The 18,558-nt window shown below is 44.6% G+C and overlaps 3 protein-coding genes across 14 annotated transcripts in view; 2 read left to right on the top strand and 1 right to left on the bottom strand.

Moving 5' to 3' along the window:
• The window catches only part of atp2b2 (ATPase plasma membrane Ca2+ transporting 2), a 73,934-nt gene extending 67,422 nt beyond the window's left edge, over window positions 1-6,512 (top strand). For 6 of the 10 annotated variants that reach the window (XM_053867108.1, XM_053867109.1, XM_053867114.1 and 3 more), the window contains 6 exons: window positions 465-656; window positions 1,334-1,547; window positions 1,614-1,825; window positions 1,892-1,999; window positions 2,395-2,577; window positions 5,017-6,512. In XM_053867108.1, coding sequence (XP_053723083.1) covers window positions 465-656; window positions 1,334-1,547; window positions 1,614-1,825; window positions 1,892-1,999; window positions 2,395-2,577; window positions 5,017-5,328 — 1,221 coding nt within the window. In that variant the 3' untranslated portion in view covers window positions 5,329-6,512. Of the gene's footprint in view, window positions 1-464; window positions 657-1,333; window positions 1,548-1,613; window positions 1,826-1,891; window positions 2,000-2,394; window positions 2,578-2,921; window positions 3,385-5,016 lie in introns of those variants that run through there. The other 4 variants (XM_053867115.1, XM_053867113.1, XM_053867116.1 and 1 more) reach the window with 4 other exon arrangements.
• Window positions 6,513-7,833: 1,321 nt separating this feature from the next.
• On the top strand, window positions 7,834-13,629 carry khk (ketohexokinase). Of its 3 annotated transcripts, none has more exons than XM_053867176.1 (8): window positions 7,834-7,982; window positions 8,368-8,484; window positions 9,877-10,011; window positions 11,070-11,142; window positions 11,604-11,750; window positions 11,818-11,906; window positions 11,983-12,140; window positions 12,773-13,629. In XM_053867176.1, exons 1-8 carry the CDS (start codon window positions 7,885-7,887, stop codon window positions 12,874-12,876), a joined length of 921 nt encoding a protein of 306 aa, XP_053723151.1. In that variant the 5' UTR covers window positions 7,834-7,884; the 3' UTR covers window positions 12,877-13,629. The 3 variants fall into 3 exon arrangements, with proteins under 3 accessions (XP_053723151.1, XP_053723150.1, XP_053723152.1); XM_053867175.1 differs by lacking the exon at window positions 9,877-10,011 and adding an exon at window positions 9,601-9,735 and having other exon boundaries at window positions 12,773-13,628; XM_053867177.1 differs by lacking the exon at window positions 9,877-10,011 and having other exon boundaries at window positions 12,773-13,624.
• pltp (phospholipid transfer protein) lies at window positions 13,062-18,141 on the bottom strand. The gene is made up of 15 exons (XM_053867149.1): window positions 18,032-18,141; window positions 16,830-16,962; window positions 16,659-16,758; window positions 15,711-15,839; window positions 15,481-15,636; window positions 15,345-15,408; window positions 15,129-15,284; window positions 14,845-15,021; window positions 14,724-14,783; window positions 14,418-14,582; window positions 14,282-14,349; window positions 14,166-14,208; window positions 14,032-14,095; window positions 13,862-13,938; window positions 13,062-13,455 (listed from the first exon to the last, which is right to left on the bottom strand). Exons 2-15 carry the CDS (start codon window positions 16,945-16,947, stop codon window positions 13,372-13,374), a joined length of 1,461 nt encoding a protein of 486 aa, XP_053723124.1. The 5' UTR covers window positions 16,948-16,962; window positions 18,032-18,141; the 3' UTR covers window positions 13,062-13,371.
• Window positions 18,142-18,558: the final 417 nt, after the last annotated feature.

Raw genomic sequence — 18,558 nt, 5'->3', positions numbered from 1 at the left:
CTTTCTCACGAGAACAATAGTGCCGAACAAAAGGGTTTCATAACAGTGGCCGAAGATGTTGTATTAGTCAATTCCAGTGGATGACATTTAGGCTTTCAGGCGTGCAGTGCATGATGGGACACCTCAAGACCACACCCAATGTTACTGGGTTGACTTGTGGTCCTTTTTGAAGGACGTTCTAACGTTCCAACAAGGATTCTTTTAATGCAAGTAAATAACAGCATCATATAAAGCAAAATGACCAATGATAAGTGGCCAAAACCATAAGACCTCTCACTCCACTTCACACCTTCAGCCCAGCTCCTCCTAGGCTTTGCCTCTGGCAGCCCCTCGGTCAATTGCTTTAGAGGAAAAAAACAGCAGTTCCACATGATGTTACCGAAAACTTACAACAGCAATTTGGCGAAACTTCAGCTTCTAGAAGAGCTACATGACAATGATGAACGCCAATCTTCTCTCCTCAGGGTATCGCCGGCACAGATGTGGCCAAAGAAGCGTCGGACATCATCCTGACTGACGACAACTTCAGCAGCATTGTCAAGGCGGTCATGTGGGGCCGCAACGTCTACGACAGCATCTCCAAGTTTCTCCAGTTTCAGCTGACGGTCAACGTCGTTGCGGTCATCGTGGCATTCACTGGCGCCTGCATCACACAGGTCAGAGGGCATGAAGTGACTCATGAAAGACAGTTACATTTGAAAACATGGTCTGACAGTTGAACAGTGATATATTTTTTGTTATATTACTATTCGTTTTTAGCAGAGAAAGCTATAATTGATCAACTAAAAGCTTAAAAATGCAGCTCTTCAGTCAAACATTCCGCTTTATTAAAGAAGAAAAAAAGTGATACACCATGAATGGAAAAAGGATCTTTCATTTAGCGCTTCAATAATGGAAAGCGTCTCACTTGTGTCCTTGCCCCATTGTCTTCATCATTCATCATTTTAAGCAAGATTCATTGTTATTTTAGTTACACTTACTAATGTCAAAGCATCAACGGCTTTTCATGAAAAAGTGAAAGAGTTTTCACTTGAACAATTTTCTATAACCATTCATCAGCATTCAACATACTGGTCCCAATCAGACACTATAGACTCTAGCACACCCGCTGGACACATCTGGAACTTCATCTTTGGCTGGGAAAAAAAAAAGCTTGGAAGATTTGCCTTTGACTTTGAAAAAGATATGAGCCTGGTTGGCGCTTCCTCTCTCCTTTTTCAGCTTTGAAGATGTTGTGGGTTGTTACTTAATGCAGCTCTTATGATCCTGACTTCCTTCACCGTGAATCAAATGAGGAAGCAGAGCAGAAATGTTATTTCTCCGCTCTCTCCAGGACTCTCCGCTCAAGGCCGTCCAGATGTTGTGGGTGAACCTCATCATGGACACGTTTGCGTCTTTGGCCCTGGCAACCGAACCCCCCACCGAGGCTTTGCTCAAGAGAAGACCGTACGGCCGCAACAAGCCACTCATCTCCGGCACCATGACCAAGAACATTTTCGGCCACGCTGTCTACCAGCTCATTATCATCTTCATACTCTTGTTCGCTGGTGCGCTTCACAATTTCGCCTGTGGATCCTCAAAGAGTCCTTCATTAATACCTCTCTCTCCTGTAGGTGAGAAGCTCTTTGATATCGACAGCGGACGCAACGCTCCTCTCCACTCTCCTCCATCCGAACACTACACTATCATTTTCAATGCCTTCGTCATGATGCAGCTCTTCAACGAGATAAACGCACGAAAGATCCACGGCGAGAGGAACGTCTTTGAAGGCATCTTCAAAAACCCCATCTTCTACTCCATTGTGTTCGGTACTTTCGGCGTCCAGGTAATCACTGCAAATGACACTATTTTGTGGGCATCTTTTGCTTATCACTTTTGTTATTTCCGACAGATTCTGATTGTGCAGTTTGGAGGGAAACCTTTCAGCTGCCAACCTCTGGATTTGGAAAAATGGATGTGGTGTGTCTTTCTGGGACTGGGAGAGCTTATATGGGGACAGGTAATGCTGTTGAAGTGTGTTCACTGAAAAAAAAATGGTTGGAATCCGCCAATGACATGCAGTCAAACGTATTTCAAAGTAAACTGCTACAGCTAATTTCAATGGACTGGGCAGCACATCCGGTCATGTGACCAGCTCCGGACACAACAATCGAATCACTATAATGATAATTTTTCATCTGACTATAGTGATAAAATAAATGACGTGCAATGCAATAGTCAAATAACTCATCGTGGCATAATGACACTCGTAACCATACTTACCATATTTGAACATCCATTTTACCCAATGACGCTGCGTGTTTTCAAGTTTTCTCCTCATATAATTCACCTTCTTTCTGCGCTCGCATTTCATCAGAGTCAATCTTAATCTTTGTTCCTCCCGTTCCTCCTCAGATTATATCCTCCATACCCAACAAAAGGTTGCGCTTCTTGAAGCGGGCCGGTCAGTTAGGTAAGAAAGACGAGCTGCCCGAGGAGGACACCAACGAGGAGAATGAGGAGATTGACCACGCGGAGCGAGAGCTGAGGCGAGGACAGATCCTCTGGTTCAGGGGACTCAACCGCATTCAGACTCAGGTGAGGAGCGGAAGTCTGTTGTTGGCGGTCATGAGACGGAGGTCTGGAGTTGTCTGTCTGGATTGCTCTGCTGCTGTGGTTCATGTTTTGTTCCAGCCAGCCTGTTGATACGAGATGAAGCCCACAAGAGATAAACATCCTGCAAACATGTAACTATGTTTAGTGCGCATAATTGTCATGATCTCAGACCTCTTGATTCTGAACAGTACCACCCTGTCGAAGGTGGTACTGTTAGGTGGAGTAAGTATGAACTGTGGAGACGTGCTATCAGTGAAGGTGACGTGAAGGTGTTTGGTCGCTCTCAGCAGCCTTGTGTCCTCTCCTGTCTCACTCTCCTCCAACAGATCGAAGTAGTCAACACCTTCAAGAGTGGCACCTCCTTTCAGGGGGTGGGAGCTCTGCGCCGTCAATCGTCCGGCACCAGCCAGAACCAGGATGTAACCCATGTTTCTAGTCCTAGTCACGTGTCCTTGTCCAATGCGCTTTCTTCTCCTTCAAGCACTCCTGCTGCTGCTCCCTCTACTGGCCGTGAGTCAGAACTGTCTGTCTGCTTCTCCTCCGTCTGTGCTTCAGGGATGCAATCCTGGGCGTCTTGATCAATCAGGAAGTGCTATCCTCCGCTCACAGGACGGCATCTCTGAAGTGTTGTCTCGTTCTCTGTCGTCCTTGTTTGTCGTCTCCTCTGTCACGACTCATCTGGATTTAGTCCTCCTGTGCCGGGTCTGCTGTCCTCTCAAAGGTGTCTTTGTTTCCTCAGAGTGCTAGGATCGCAGGACTAAGGGTGATACCCACGGCGTGACATTGCAGGTTGTGAGTTCGTCTCCCTCTGCTCACCCTTTACTCCCTGAATCCCATCATCCCGCGCCCCCCCCCCTTTTTTTTTATTTTGACCGACACAAATGTCTTCTCACATCAGACCAGAGTTAATGCTGAAGTATGAGTGAAACATTCCGAATCTCTGGCGTCAGGATCTTCTATTGTATATAACAGTTGTAGAGTCTTCATTTGGATCAACCAAAGGTGTTATCAGTCGTGAATTAATGCTATACTAAAGACCCAAACTTGACAGACCAGTTTTACAGAGCGCAGCTTGAACTTAATCTAACTCAGATAAAGACTAAAGCTAAAGCAGGTGGGTGTCAGTGCAAGTACAATAACAAAATGAAGGCACTCGGACAGCGCCAAGACGTGGCTAGTCTTCGTCTTTCTCTGTTTCATGTCCAATGCCTCCTGATGATCACATGACCTCCTTGTTGGAGGTGAAACTATAGACAGATCCTGGAGCCTTGAGAAGGAGAAGTGTGGAGACAAAGTTTGGAAGGTCAGGTGGACCAAGATGTTGGAGATGAACAAGTGAGGAGACAAACAAGTGAGATTCATGGTGAAGGAGGATATGAAGGTGCGATGATGAAGGTGGAGAGAACAAGTCAGCGACTCGGAGGGAGAAGGATTTGGTCCGTTCTCCTGTCTGGGGCAGATCAAAGCAAGCAAGAAACATAAAAACAATCACATTGCCTTCCACAATCAGATGAGTTCTCTCACTTGAGGTGGTGTTGCAGCACTTACTCAAGATAAGTCTAGGCACATATGAAAACGTGAGGCAAATAAAATTGTGTAAAACCACTTGATGATTGAATGAGAGCAAGAGAGGAGGAAGGCTGGATGGAAGGCATCGATGCTAATGTCAGTTCAAGGAAATACAAATCCACGCTCTGCAGCCCTATATAGTGAGAATCGTTGTGATCATCATCTGTTCCCCGTCCCCTTGTCAACATATTTTACTATCCAACGGCGACCTTCACATGACCTCTGTGGTGGCAGCCATAAAAACGTTGCATATTTTCAAAACAGAAGAATCGGCATGGAGGGTTTCCTCGTACTTGAGTGTTTACTCGGCCATGCAGGAAGTTGAACCCTGAAATTCAACGACATCATCCTTCAGCCCTTGTGTGTCGTCAGTGTGCTGTTGTCTCCACCCTGTTGTCGTGTTGCATGTTGGTCGTGTTTACGTGTTGTGTGTTCACCCGCTGTGTTCGTGGAGCTCATGCCTTCTCGACACACACGTTGTTCGGCGTGTGTGTGTGTGTGTGTGTCACACTCTCCAGACGTTTCAGATCGGTTAACCTGCTTCCTCCTCACTGACCTGCCAGATCTCTTCAGTCCTGCATGTGATAATCTCCTCTGTTTTGTTTGAGCCTCCGTCGTATTAACAAGGCTTGTTCCCAGGTATACAGCACTGGACTAGAGCGTATACTTACAACGAGCATTTGTGTTTTTCCTCAAAGAGCTTGTTGTGTTTTTGGTTGACGATTAGTGCACGCCACAGTTGAGCACCGTTTCTCCTATTCACCCCGAGACGATCCTGTTGTCACCATCCCGAGGGTTCCCAAGAAACACCTCCACTTCCTGTCGCTCATTCCGGCCTTTCTTTCCCCTCAGATCCGAGTTGTGAACGCGTTCCGCAGCTCTCTGTACGAAGGCCTGGAAAAGCCCGACTCCAGATCATCCATCCACAACTTCATGACGCACCCCGAGTTCAGGATAGACGACTCGACTCCGAACATCCCCCTGATCGACGACTTGGACCCCGATTCGGCGCGCAGGAGGAGGAAGTACTCCAGCCAGCCCACGTCTCCGAACAAGAACAACAACGCCATCGACAGCGGCATCAACCTCACCATCGACACCACCAAGTCCGCCGCCTCGTCCAGCCCGGCCAGTCCTCTGCACAGCCTGGAGACCAGCCTCTAACCCCGAGACCGCGGCTCAATGTTTCCGTCGAAGACTTCGAAAGCACCAGTCGGCTGAAGAGCTTCTTCTTCTTAACCGAAGGCACAGCCGGCACCGCGGTCCTGTTGACTTCTCGGACGGTGCGAACTTGAGGAGAAAAGCAGGGGGGAGGTCTCACCACAAACTTTTCTCCCCCCTCTGGCTCCCTCTCCTGTCAATACAGATCATTATAGTTTCAATCTAATGAATTATTCTCGTCGCTCCTGCATGAATGTACATTAGCCAGGTTTTATTTCTAAGAGGTTTCTTGGTTGTGATGGGCAGGGGCTGCTTTGGTTTTCTAACACGTGTGGCATGAACTTTTGGAGGGAAAGACGGGGTGCAGAGTAATATATTCCACTTATATATTAATATATTTAGAGAGAGATTTATCTTTGTTGGCATGTTGCCTTGTTCCTGCTTTAATGGCTCCTTTATTTATGTCATAAAGAGAATGTAATTTGTTTACAGCCTCGTAGAGATACCTCCTGGTTTCTAGAAGATGGGAGGCAACGCTGAGCCTCCAGTGGGCGCAGCTGTTTCGGTGTTTTATTGAAAAGAGTAATAACGATGTGTGCTGGACTTTGCCTGCTATTATGTCACATATTGTAGATATTTCTAGAGTAACAAACCAAAACATAGTGGGTAGTCAGTGTCATGATCGTGGGGGTGGAGCGGAGCTTTTTTAAAGTCTTTAGTTCGGGGTACAGCGATGAGCAGGACTTGAACATGCGCGACCCTCAATCCAGTCGCCGATTTTGATGACCTTCACATTGATTTATTTTTTGGGGGGGGTTATGGGGTGTTCCTTTCACACAGACACGGAAAAAAGAAGAAGAAGAAAAAAAAACCGGAATGTTGCTTTGACTTTTCAATACAAAACTTTTGTGCACTATGAATGAAAACTTCTGTGGTGTAGTTCTCGATGTGCTTTTGCGTCTTTTAACCCAGCTTGTCTTCCTGCCGTCCCGAAATATCCAGTACTCTCGCTGCGTTCTGCTGTACGATTAGTTGTATTTACTGTGCTTTGACCAATCAGACACAAGAGAGGAGCGTCGGCGCACTCAGAAGGATTTCTACTCATCGGCAAGCATGATAGGCTCATTATGCAACTTTAAAAAAGAAAATACAATACTGATTTTTATACTAAACTACTCCACGATATTTACCATCTTTATTTATCCGCCTCTGTCATTTTGCCAGTTGATCTGTCCATCTGAAGAGGGCGCACAAGCTTTACCGGTAGAATTATATATATACATATATCTCTCTCTCTGTCCTGTTAAGTTTTTTTGGGGAAAACAGTCTGATATTCTGTTTAGAAGACAATGATTTCTTTTTATTTTCTTTTACGGATGTTTTACTTGATAATTTATTTGCTTATTTATCTGTAAAAATGACCTATAAAAATATAATTACAGCAACAGATTCATTTTAATAAAACGTGTTTAAACATCAGTGGGTGTTTGGAGTCTGAAGCGAATTGATGTGATCATTTGTTATTCGTGGGTTATTTTAGAGTTTGTTCAACAACTCTTACATCACACCTCTCCCCATCTCATCTCATCACCATGGTGCGAGAGTTTGTCTCTATTTTCTCCAGCTTCCAAGAGTTGTTTTTTTAAACATACTTTTTATTATTATTTAAGTCATTATTTCATTGTTTTAATTGAACATTGCGTTTTACCAGTGATTCGTTCACAATTAGGGCTGAGACTCGTGAGACATGAAATTTGTGTCACATTTCTCTCCAACCATCCAAGTATCTAAAAGAGGTCATGTCTCCTGATTCCACTTGGATTTGCTCGTTCTGGTATTATAATCTCACTACATAAAATTTAATTCTAATGTTAAAATGTAATTGATCACGTTAAATTAATCATAAAACCGCTACAAGAACAACAATATTAATAATAATGTGTCACAGTCATTATTATTTTGCAATTTGTTATTCAAAATATCACATCTTTGACAGTTGTTCCTTGTGAAAAACACCTCCTTGTGAGGATGTTAGGCCTTTGAGGGGACCATTTGACTGGACCCCACAAATCCAGGCCTCAATTTTCAGGACTACAAAATATAAATAAAAAATCATTATAACTGGGTTCAAGTTTGAACGTATATGTCTCTCAGCAAGAAGGTTCGGGGTTTGAATCTGGCTCTGGACCTTTCTGGGAGGAGTTTGCGAGGGTTTTCTTTCATTTTGGATTTTAGGGACAGATTAACTCACAGTTTAGAACCAAGTCTTTACATCGATGATGTCTGTCACCTTTGCGAGTGCAAAACGTCGACGTGTCTTTTGAACAGCGACACCCTCCATCCACATCCTTGTCTCATGGGGGGAAAAAAGCAACTGTGGAGACAGCGGGAGCTTCGGAAGTGCGACTACATGAAATGCAGCGAGCGCTACTTATGACCACCAGTAGGGGGCACTGTTACGGTTGCGAGCATCCAGCCTGCTGAAGGCGAGAGAGCGGAAGACAGGAAGTGATAGAGGAGGTTTAAAGTCCAAACACGGTCGCAGTGAATCGCACTAACATGGAGCGACAGAAGAAGAAGATACTGTGCGTTGGTCTGGTTTGTCTGGACATCATCAGTGTGGTGGACAAGTTCCCGGAAGAGGATACTGACAACCGGTGAGGACGCGCGCTCGTAAACACAGGCATCACGTGACACGTGGTTTCGTCTGTGCACAGGAGGTGGAGCAGATCTGGAGCTTCAAATGCCGCGTTTGAATCCTACTGTAACGCCATTATTTTTGACGGGGAAATGACAAAAACGTACAATATTATATTCTTTAAAATTCAGTCAGAACTCCACCTGCATCTCAGAGTCTAACTGAAGAACAGCTGATCGATCAACTAACTCCAAAGTGCAGTTCACTTATCACATTCATGCATCTTAATATGTATTATGGAAGAGCTGTAGCACTCACAGTTTCCACAGATTATGTGACAAAGCAACAAAGGCCGTTTATGTATTTATTTATTTGAGATCCATGTAATTTTTTCTTTTCTTCAGCTGTGTGTCACAGCGGTGGCAGCGAGGAGGGAACGCCTCCAACTCCTGCACTGTTCTGACTCTGCTCGGCTCGCCCTGCGCTTTCATGGGCTCGCTCTCCGCTGGACCTGCAGCCAAGTGAGTTCTGGACCTACCTGGAAGAGCTTTGTCCCTTTGTCTGCTTGACCTCCAATCTTAGCGTCACCAGCGAGGAAATGAGGAAAAACGTCTTGAAATGAGTAAACTCTGTTTGAAGGCAGCTTTTTCTAGCAGTCTTCCACTCCATTGGTTCCAACCGAACGTAAACATAGTAGATTTGTGATCCACTTGTATGTATATTTATTAGGGGTGGGATTCGATTAAAAATAAAATCGAATTAATTATAGTGTTTGTGATTAATTAATCTCAATTAATCGCAGTTTAATCGTGTAAGAATATTTGCCACAAAAAGCCACATTTTTCAATTTGAATGAATTTGGTATATTACTGAATCAAATGATGGACCCATACTTACATTTAAACAACAAAATATTGTTTATTTTGCATCAGTTTGACAATAGCACAATAAATCACGATGGTGGCTACATTCAAGTTTTTGTATCACCTTATTTAAACTTGAGCTCTTTTAATGTCTTGAGAATATTTGTATAAGAATTTCAATTTTAGAAGAATTTCAAGTCCACTCAGAGTAGTGGAAACCCTGGCCATTGTGTAGTGAAAAACCTCCTTGAACAAAAGCCAACAGAAGCTTTTGTTTGCTTTTGTTCAGGGATTCCTCCATGTTTGTTGTTGTTGTTCTCATCCTAGCTGCCACGTGTCTTGTGCATCAGTGTGATCAGTGGACCAGGAACTCCTGCACTGACAAAGGTTCCCTGTTGTCTGGAGAGCAAACTGTTAAATGACATTAAAATGATTAAGTGCGATTAAAATAAACGAAATAAAAAAGTTAATCGTGATTAATTAATTTAACTTCTTAAAGTCCCACCACTAATATTTATGCGTTACAGCTTCTTTGCACCTCCTGTATGTGTTCTAGGGTCTGCGCAGTGGTACTGCCATCAGCTGTCCAATTGAACTCATAGCATTCAATGATATGTCAAATGCTAAAAAAACTCTGAAATTGTTTAGATTAAATAATTAAAAATATTTGGGGTAAAACCGTGAAAACCTCCTTCAGTTTTTGAAATTGTGTTGCAGGAGGTGTGTTTTGGGGTATCAGTATTGTTGAGAAGTAAAATGTTTCTCTGTGATTAGTTTTATTTTTGAGGATTTTCAGAAGTTCAACGTCGACTTGTCTCTGGTGGCTGAGCATGCTCAGTGCATCACCCCAGTGTCCCTGGTCATCAGTAGCGTCAGCACCGGGAGTCGCACTATCATGCACACCAACAGGTGACGTGCGCATGTCTGTGTGAGTCACGCACTAACACGAGCTCTTCCAGGTCTCTCTCCGTGGCGTCAGCGTTGTGTCCGCTACGTTCTGCTCCCTCCAGAACACGTCGGCTAAACTGTGTGTTTGTGTGTGTGTGTCAGTTTCATTGTGGATGACTTTTCTCGACGTGCCATTGATGCCTCTGCCGTGGTCTGGCAGGCTGAAGGTGAAACACCGAGTGCATGTTGTGTTGTTTGTCAGTCCAGTGGAACTCGTACCATCTTTCTCTCTGACACGTAAGACACACGGTCCAAGACATTGCCAGTGCATGTTTCCTCTGATTGAAATGGGTCAAAAATAATGGTGTTGAATATGGGCTAAAATAAAATGTGCCTGCCAAACTCATCGTCATTTCCCCTGTGCATTGAGTCTTTGACAGTTGTTCCTTGTGAAAAACACCTCCTTGTGAGGACGTTAGGCCTTTGAGGGGACCATTTGACTGGACCCCACAAATCCAGGCCTCAATTTCAGGATGAAGACTACAAAATAACTGAGTCATTATAACTGGGTTCAAGTTTGGTTCAGAGTCCCAGTTAAGGTGAACCATGTGTTTTGGATTAGGTTTAGAGGGAGAGGCTGGGGAAAGGGTTACGGCATTGAGAGGTCCCCACAAAGATAGATATACAAGTGTGTGTGTGTGTGTGTGTGTCTACGATCAAAGCGATTGAAGTATGGGTATTAAAATTATATTGTGACTTTTAATTGCGATTCTGTTAATTATAATTTGATTTTTTAGATGTAATTTTTATTCAAATTCACCCTTGCCCTCTGTTCTTTCATCTTTCAATGCGTCGGATCAAGTGATGTCAGTGGACGATGGTGGAAGGGTGTGACCGCTATAAAAGTCAGGGTTTCCTGCTGCGCTACGTCAGAAACACAAGTTTAAAATGTCCTTTTCAAAACAAGCAAACACCAGTCAAATGTACACTATGGACTCACTGCGGGATTCACATACTCTTAACTTAAATTAAAAAAAAAGATGGTTTCTGGTTTCATATCAAGTGATTCAGTTTAGTTTTAGTTAAGTCAAATATTTGAGAAGTGAAAATTGGACATTTTTTCTAGTTAGAGTAAATGCTAATACCATTAGCGGTTTGTGCTAACTGAGACAGAGCTGCTCAGTTTTGAGGTTCACGAACGAATCACAGAAAACCCTGCCCCTGCAACTAAATCCAGAAATGTCGAGTCTGCATCTCTTGGATCTGACGTATGTGAGAGAGGCAGTCAAAATGTTTCACAACACAAAGCTAAAAATGGACGGTTGCTGACTGAATATCTCCTCACCCTCCATCAGTAACCTCCCTGATGTCACTGCGGACGACTTCTCCAAAGTGGACCTGCACCAGTTCGGATGGATCCACTGGGAGGTAAAAAAAAAATCGATTTAATCTAATATGGGACATGTGAGATGCTGCATCGAGATGTTACATCTTCCACCGACACTTCAGTATAAATGGAAATGCTATAGCTAATTCTATATTTTACATTTGAACGTATATGCCTCTCAGCAAGAAGGTTCAGGGTTTGAATCTGGCTCTGGGTGGAGTTTGCATGGGTTTTCTCTGGGTACTCTGGTTTCCACCCACAGCCCAAAGACATGCTTACTAGGTCAAATATACACCCCAACGTGGCCACTAGGTGTGTGTGTGTGTATGTTTGAGTCAGTAAAGTAGTGTTGTTTTCACCACTCTCTTAACACCGATCTCTGGAACCACTCAGTCAGGCGTGGGACACCCCTCCAGAGGCTCCACTAACATCTCCCTGTGACTCTTCAGGACGTCCAGGAGGAGCTTACTCTGATGTTCTCTGCCTCCTGTCCATCCTCCAGGGTAGGAACGCTGCCGATCAGGTGAAGATGATTGAACGTGTGAAAAAGTTCAACACATCTTCAGCTCCTGAAGACAGAATCACCATTTCTGTGGAGATTGAGAAAACCCGGGAGCCCCTGTACCAGCTGTTCCCTCACGGCGACGTGGTATGACCCGCATCCCACGATCAGTGCAGGCAACAGTGGGGTTCAGACTGGTTCGCCATCTTCACAGGTGTTCATCAGTAAAGATGTTGCTCGGCATTTTGGCTTCCAGACAGCTGAAGCTGCCTTGAAGGGTCTGTACGGCCGTGTCAGAGAGGGGTGAGTGGAGGTCCGGCGGAACATCCTGTCCGCCTGTCTGTCTGTCTGTCAGCCTCACTCTGCAGTCTGTCTGCAGAGCTACTCTGATCTGTGCCTGGGCAGAAAAGGGAGCCGATGCTTTGGGTCCAGACGGCATCCTGGTTCATTCAGATGCTTTTCCACCGGACAGTCTAGTGGACACGCTCGGAGCAGGAGACACTTTCAACGCGGCTGTCATCCACAAGCTGTCCAACGGTGCGTGTGATGCACTCGTTTCTCAAATGCCATTTAGGAAAGCGATTTAGATTAAAGGCCCATTTACAAGTATGCTCAACATTACATACGGATCCAGATCAGGACGGAGCCTTCTGTCCATGCTCTGCGATCAAGTTGTCCGTATTTCTGTACGTTTCCGTGAAGCTTAAGGTTACGGGCCAAATGAAGCAATACCACTGGAAACCATGGGGGGCAGTGTTGCTGTTACTCCCCGATATGTAACACTAATGAGACATGAAGAAGACGTAACAATGGTGGAAATTCTCCATCCTCCAGTTGCAATACAAGTAACATCAGACTTATGTCCACCCGTACTTACAACCACAGCCAGCAGATGCTTTTTTTTTTCTCAAATCGAAACTTCAGCAACAAGTCCCGGCACATTAACCATTCAGGCTACTAGAGACCAGAGCAACATCCTTCCGTCACTGAAGTCGCAAGCAAAAAGCAGGTTGTTCTTTTTAGTTTTGTGATTGGTGAACACGCTGCATCTTGTTGTCGAAGTTGAGACTTCACAATTTGGAATTGTCTTCTATTTCCTCCATCATTTGTAGTTTGGTCTGAATGAGCACCAAATTTGAATGTCTGTTGACATTGTGTTCCATTTCTAGGAGCGAGTTTAACGGAGGCGCTGAGCTTCGGCTGCAAAGTTGCAGGAAAGAAATGTGGTTTCCATGGTTACGATCGACTCGCCGTGGAGTTTCCACCAGAGTAAGTGGAACCTGATGGACCCAGGAACTGAAGTCACTCAATAATATAAATGGAGGAGCTGAAAACTGCTGAGTAATTCACAAAAATCCAGCCCTGTAAAGTCCCCGGTCGGTTCAGACTGAACCTTCTCCCCAACATGACAAAACCACATCTCAGTTCAAATCAAAGACACAATTCAATAAACACAAAGCAAAATAAACTGATTTAATTCTCAAGAAATTCCTGAAGATATTACAGATGGTTTTAATTCCATGCTCATTTAGTCTTGATCTGTAACAGGTTATTCCAACATGAACGAACTATAAATACAATAAATACACTTCACTAAAGGTGGTCACCTTATCGATGACGCAGCATTTCATCATGGAGAATCAAAAGGGAAGAAGGGAAAATAACAAGCGAAGTCAAAACTTTTTCTCTCTCTGTCATGACGTGGTTACGATGCAGCATGAGCTCATGTATGAGCTGCGCAAGCCACGTGGCATCTCAGACGCCGCAGTTATATCTCAGTCGAGTTTCCTGCTGCCACCATGCTCCTCAGGCCTTTGCTGAAGTGAAGGTTGGCTCCGATGACGATGTAACCCTGCAACATCCACCACATGAGCACGTCGGTTCAGTTCAACTGTAACCATGAAGTGTTTGTCCACCTGTCGGCTCGATCATATGCATTGTTTCAAGATTGTTTTTGTGTTGCGCACATTATTATTAAAAATATTAAACAACATGAAACTACAAGTTATAAGGCATGTTGAATCAAAGTGTTTGTCTTTAGTCTTCGTGTTGACTGTTACTGTCCATGAAGCGTTATCACTTAAATTGTGGCGTGAATACACGGGCGTGAATAAGATTACGGTCAGGTTACAAAAAGATACGCGGAAATGAGCAACTTGATGTGCTCTTATGAGAGCCTTTCTAGTTTACATTTGAAATCAGATCAGGAAAAAACGAGTCCACCAGCCTCTCTGCGAGTTTGTTGTAGTGAAACTTACATTATGGTACTCAACCACCTCTTCTATGAAATTCAGTCCATCAGCCAGTGGGATCGCCACACCCCTCTTTGTCCAGTCTGCACACACACACACACAGATAGAGAGAGAGAGGGGTTGTAAAGCTTAACTCTCAGCCAGATGCTCTTTCATGAGCTTTACTGTTTTCTTACTGTTGATTAAAGGAACCACTGACATCTGGAGCATGGTCTTCAGCGGAGCCTGCAGGGGAATCAGCTGAGAGATGGACAGGTCAGAGAGGCACCAACCACAGACACTAACAGACTAGAACCAAATTGGATCTTACTGCCAGAGACTCCAACGCCGACTGGTTAGAGAATATTTTGAACCTGAAATCCAAATAGGTCACGTGAGACACATGATGTTGCACTCCCTTCTCCCACTGGGGATCAGAAATATTACCTCCGAAGGTCAGCATGAACACATAGACGTTTCTCTTTCATTGAAACTTTTGCGTTGAACCTTGTTTCCTGCGAGACAGAGTAAGCAGTTCAGCTCTCTCACACAACTTGTGTGTGTGTGTGTGTGTGACACTCACCATGGTCATGCTGGTGAGCTGCACGGGCGGTTGACCCGGGGGCAGCACCAGGACTCTAACGGTGGAAGTCATCAAAACAGTCGCCCCAGAGGTCAGGATGGTGGTTTTGGGTGGTGAGTTGACAGCAATATGAAGAGAAATGGGGGCGTCGGTCAGAGAAGGGTTCTAGGAAACAAAGAAAACCAAAGCATTCATTCATTCATCTTCCATGGGAGAGGTTTGGAACCCCACGTGGTCTGAATGTCTGTCCTGTCAGAGGGTTCCTGCTGTATATCTGTTCGACTACTGTCATGTTAGTTGACTCACCATCATCATCATGAGTCCAAAGTAGGTGGTTCTCAGCAACATCTCTAGATCTTTCGACATCTGCAACGTAAGCAAGAGATATTATGACTCAGGAAAGAGGACTGGAGTTCGGAAGTGAGACCTTGTCATTCGTGATATCCATCTGGAAGATTCCAGCCTTGTAGTATGAAAACATTCCGCTGTCAAAAAAGAACTCGGAGAGAGCCAGGTAGACCATCCGGTCGTAATCGCTGATGACCGGGTCCACTGCGTGATTGACCAGCCCAGCGTCTTCATTGGCCAGGTCGAAAAACATGCCCTGGAAGGAAGGAAAACTTTTGAGTGTCAAGAACTGACTGATATATTTTTTTATTTTATTATTATTATTATTATATTATTATTATATTTATTTATTTAGGTTCCAACTTTGAAATTCATGTCCAGACTCCGGGAGGTTACGACCGGATCGCTCAGCAGTGAATAGTCGATCCCGATCCAGTCGTCCACCTCGGTTCTCACAGGAATTGTGTCCAACATGGAATTGACATTGACAAGAGCCGCGTGGTTGAGAGCTGGGCAGATCTGAAACATGGAGCGGATGAGACGAACAGCAAACCAGTGTGACAGCTCTGGGGACCTCACCCTCTTGTTGAGGAGGAAGCGCATTCCTGAAGTCATAAACTTGGACACAAAATCATAAACCTTCCTGAAAGATAAAGATATGATTTAGATCCATTTGCTGATGCTTTCAGACAGAGATCAGCTGCGTGGTGTTTACCCAAGTGTTCCGCTGAACTTGGCCGACATTTTGGCGATAGCTGCATCACAGGTGATGTTGTTGATCTTCATCCTTCCTTGGGGGTCTCGGACCAGATTGACCATCGTGTTGATGTTGACCCCGTCAGCTGATGCATTGATGTTCCCGGTGTCAAAACTAAAACCAAAAGATGAGTCAGGGATCGCACCACTTCCTGTCCGCAAAAGCTTTGAGAAAAACTGAATACTGACAAGAACCAGTAAAGGATCCGTCGGTAAAAACTGAGACTGATGGATGAATTCTGGACATCGAACCACAGGCCGATGCCTGGGACGAAGAGAAGCTCTACATGAGTCAAGTTCAGCTCCTGGATCTTCACACTCAAAAGACAAGACAACAGTTGGCAACTCAACACTTCATTCGGTCTTTAGTTAGTGTTTGTTTTTTCCAAAACATGTTATTGTTATTGGACTATTTCTTGACATACTGTCACTCAAACTGTTTTGCTTCTCAAGTGAGAATAAAAGTGGTCAGGAAAAGGGTCTGTACTTGGTAGAAATTACAGCAGCAGGGGACAAAACACGTCTACGTTCTATATTGATGTAGCTGTGTCTGTGCTACTGAAGCCGAAGATTGAGTCTTACAAAACATTATTATTTTCTATAAATGTAATCTAATTCCAAAAGTTATGCAGTGCGACCTTCAAACTGGAATGCACCTAAAAGCTTCTTTTTAAACTTGAGAATTTTGGCTCTAAACTCATTTTCAACACAGCAGTGGTCAGGTTTAGGGAGCTGACAAGTGAATGAATTCTAAGAAGTTGTCGTCCAAAAGGTCACGTTGTGACTGAAAATCTCAATCATTTTACTAGTGTTGGGAAGTGATTTGACTCAGGTTCACGCTTGCTGACTGTAGTTAAACAGCGATCATAAGTTATGGTGGCCTGTAAGGGCAAACAATGAATCTATCATAATCTATGACTCTATCATCCATCATTTCCTACTGGGAAGTGACTGTTAAACTCAAACTTTCCACAATTTCAATGACTTCTGGATCTAACTTATTTGAAGTTTTTTAGCTTCCACTTCACAATAAAAGAAATATTAGCTGCAGCTGACGCAAATAGTTTTGTCATTTTGTGCTACTGAACACTATGTCTGCAGTGCGTTGACTGTAAACTGTAGATGGGGCGTCAGTACTCAGATATGGTGTATTGGAAACGTCCATCTTTTCCCTTCATCTCAGGAATTGTGATGTCACTGAGCTCCTCCTCCACAAACTTGCGAGTCTCAGCTTTTACTACAAGAAACAGATGAACGTGTCAGTGCCGATGTCAACGCAGTCCAGAGGTTGGTTTACAGTCGACTCACACATATCAAGGGCTTTGTCTGTGATGCGTATCTTGCACCCTGCAGGTTCCACAACAGCCGACACCAGGACCAGCACGGTGGAGAAGCAAACCAGTGACAGCAAGGTGTTCAAAGACATGTTCACCGCAGGGATCTGAAAACACACGACACAAAATCTGATCGAGCCACGTGGCTACAAAAATGCACGCGCTCTCAGCCGCACATCAAACATACAGGCCCATGCACGCAAGTAAACGTTGGCCCTCGAGTCGACCAACACTCACAAAACCAAACAGAAGAACCCACTCTTTGTCAGTCCCTCCCACACAGACACATCATCCATCACATGACCTTGTTTTATTGTTCCTACGTCTTGTTTGTTTGTTTTTCTCTTGCTAAACTATTTGTCGTGTTTGTTTAGTCAACGCGGGGGACTTTTTCTTTCATTCTGATTGGTCTTTGCGTGACCTCAGTCTTCATGGTAAACAGGAAGCTGCTGCAGCAATGTAAGGTCAAAAGTCAGTGCTTTCTGAGAAAAGCCCTCGTGGCCACGGACTTTTGCAGTCCGTTTCCAGATAGCACCTCTTCCCCGTCCTCCTCGCTCTCCTTTCAGCAGGGAACATTAGTCATCAATGGTCAATAAATGAAGACCTCATGTTTCCAGAGTCGGCGTTTAGAGCCACAAGTGTTCCAGACTTGAGGTTTGCTCCTGCAGTAGCTGTCTATAATCAAGTTAATGACAGACTCTACCCTTTTCCTCAGAAGCCTTCAGATCCACCCGAGACACCCTCAGGCCTCGACCCCTCAGCCTCCTCCCCACTAGCCTCAAAAACTCATTAAACAAGGGATCAGAGGTCACCGGCCACATCTGCCTACTCTTAATCTGACTGAGAAAACAAGTCGACAAAAAAGTGGTTTGATCTACGGTGGTCCGGGATGGTTGTCAAGTGGGTGAGGGGCATCGTGGGGGCATCAGCCTTAACTGGGAGCGAGCAAGTGACTTGTGCCTGCGCTGGTTTAGTTCTGTCGCCGCTCACATTGAAAGTCGCATCATTTCCATGGTATCTGCAGGTACATTCTACACCCCTGAAACCCTATCAGTGCCAGATGCGGAGCCGCTCTCGCACTTGGGTGAGCAATACTACACGGACCAGCCACAGCACCAGTAAACAGACCTGCAGCAGCACCCGGGCCTTTGATGAATGAGATATGAAATTACTCACAAATTCGTGGATGCGCTGGATTCGCCGGTTCTGTGGATGTTCTCCTTGATTGACTCTAGTTTAATCTGGGAGTTTGTCAAAATGGGTAACAGATTACTCCTCTCTCTCCCTCCTCTCTCTCCCTCCCCTCTGCCTCATGCCTCCTCCTACTCTGCTCCCTCCTCCTGCTCCCTTGGTCACACGTGGGTTATACGAAGCAGAGGTCAGGCATGAGGTTGGCAAAGCAACAACAGGAACTCAAAGGATTCATTCTTTTTTTCAGGCAGTTATTTCTGTTGGGGGGCTGAAGCATCTCTCGACTGGGTGCGACTGGGGGGGTTGGACATGGTTCAAGATCCTCATTTCCAGTCATTATCTATCAAAAATAAAAAGATAAGGCTTCTAGGACTTAAAGCTTTTGTCAAATGAGATAGTTGATAGCAATGATAAAGGTGAGGTGAAGGTTGCATGACACTGAATCATGATGAAGATCTCTTGTGATATTAGTTAATCACGATGAAGATGAGTTGTGATGAAGGGCAGATGTA

This window comes from Synchiropus splendidus, chromosome 6, assembly GCF_027744825.2.
Source record: "Synchiropus splendidus isolate RoL2022-P1 chromosome 6, RoL_Sspl_1.0, whole genome shotgun sequence".
Taxonomy (NCBI): Eukaryota; Metazoa; Chordata; class Actinopteri; order Syngnathiformes; family Callionymidae; genus Synchiropus; species Synchiropus splendidus.
This window is presented reverse-complemented; position numbering and strand designations above follow the sequence as displayed.

Bases quoted from the DNA above. Each gene is read 5' to 3' on its own strand.
- khk (XM_053867176.1), top strand. From the start codon at position 7,885: ATGGAGCGACAGAAGAAGAAGATACTGTGCGTTGGTCTGGTTTGTCTG. The intron at 11,143-11,603 runs GTAAAAAAAAAA...TCCATCCTCCAG, and splicing joins TCGGATGGATCCACTGGGAG to GGTAGGAACGCTGCCGATCA. The intron at 12,141-12,772 runs GTGCGTGTGATG...TTCCATTTCTAG, and splicing joins CATCCACAAGCTGTCCAACG to GAGCGAGTTTAACGGAGGCG.
- pltp (XM_053867149.1), bottom strand. From the start codon at position 16,947: ATGTCTTTGAACACCTTGCTGTCACTGGTTTGCTTCTCCACCGTGCTG. The intron at 15,840-16,658 runs GTACTGACGCCC...TTGTCTTTTGAG, and splicing joins TTCCAATACACCATATCTGA to TGTGAAGATCCAGGAGCTGA. The intron at 15,409-15,480 runs GTAAACACCACG...TTTATCTTTCAG, and splicing joins AAGTTCAGCGGAACACTTGG to GAAGGTTTATGATTTTGTGT.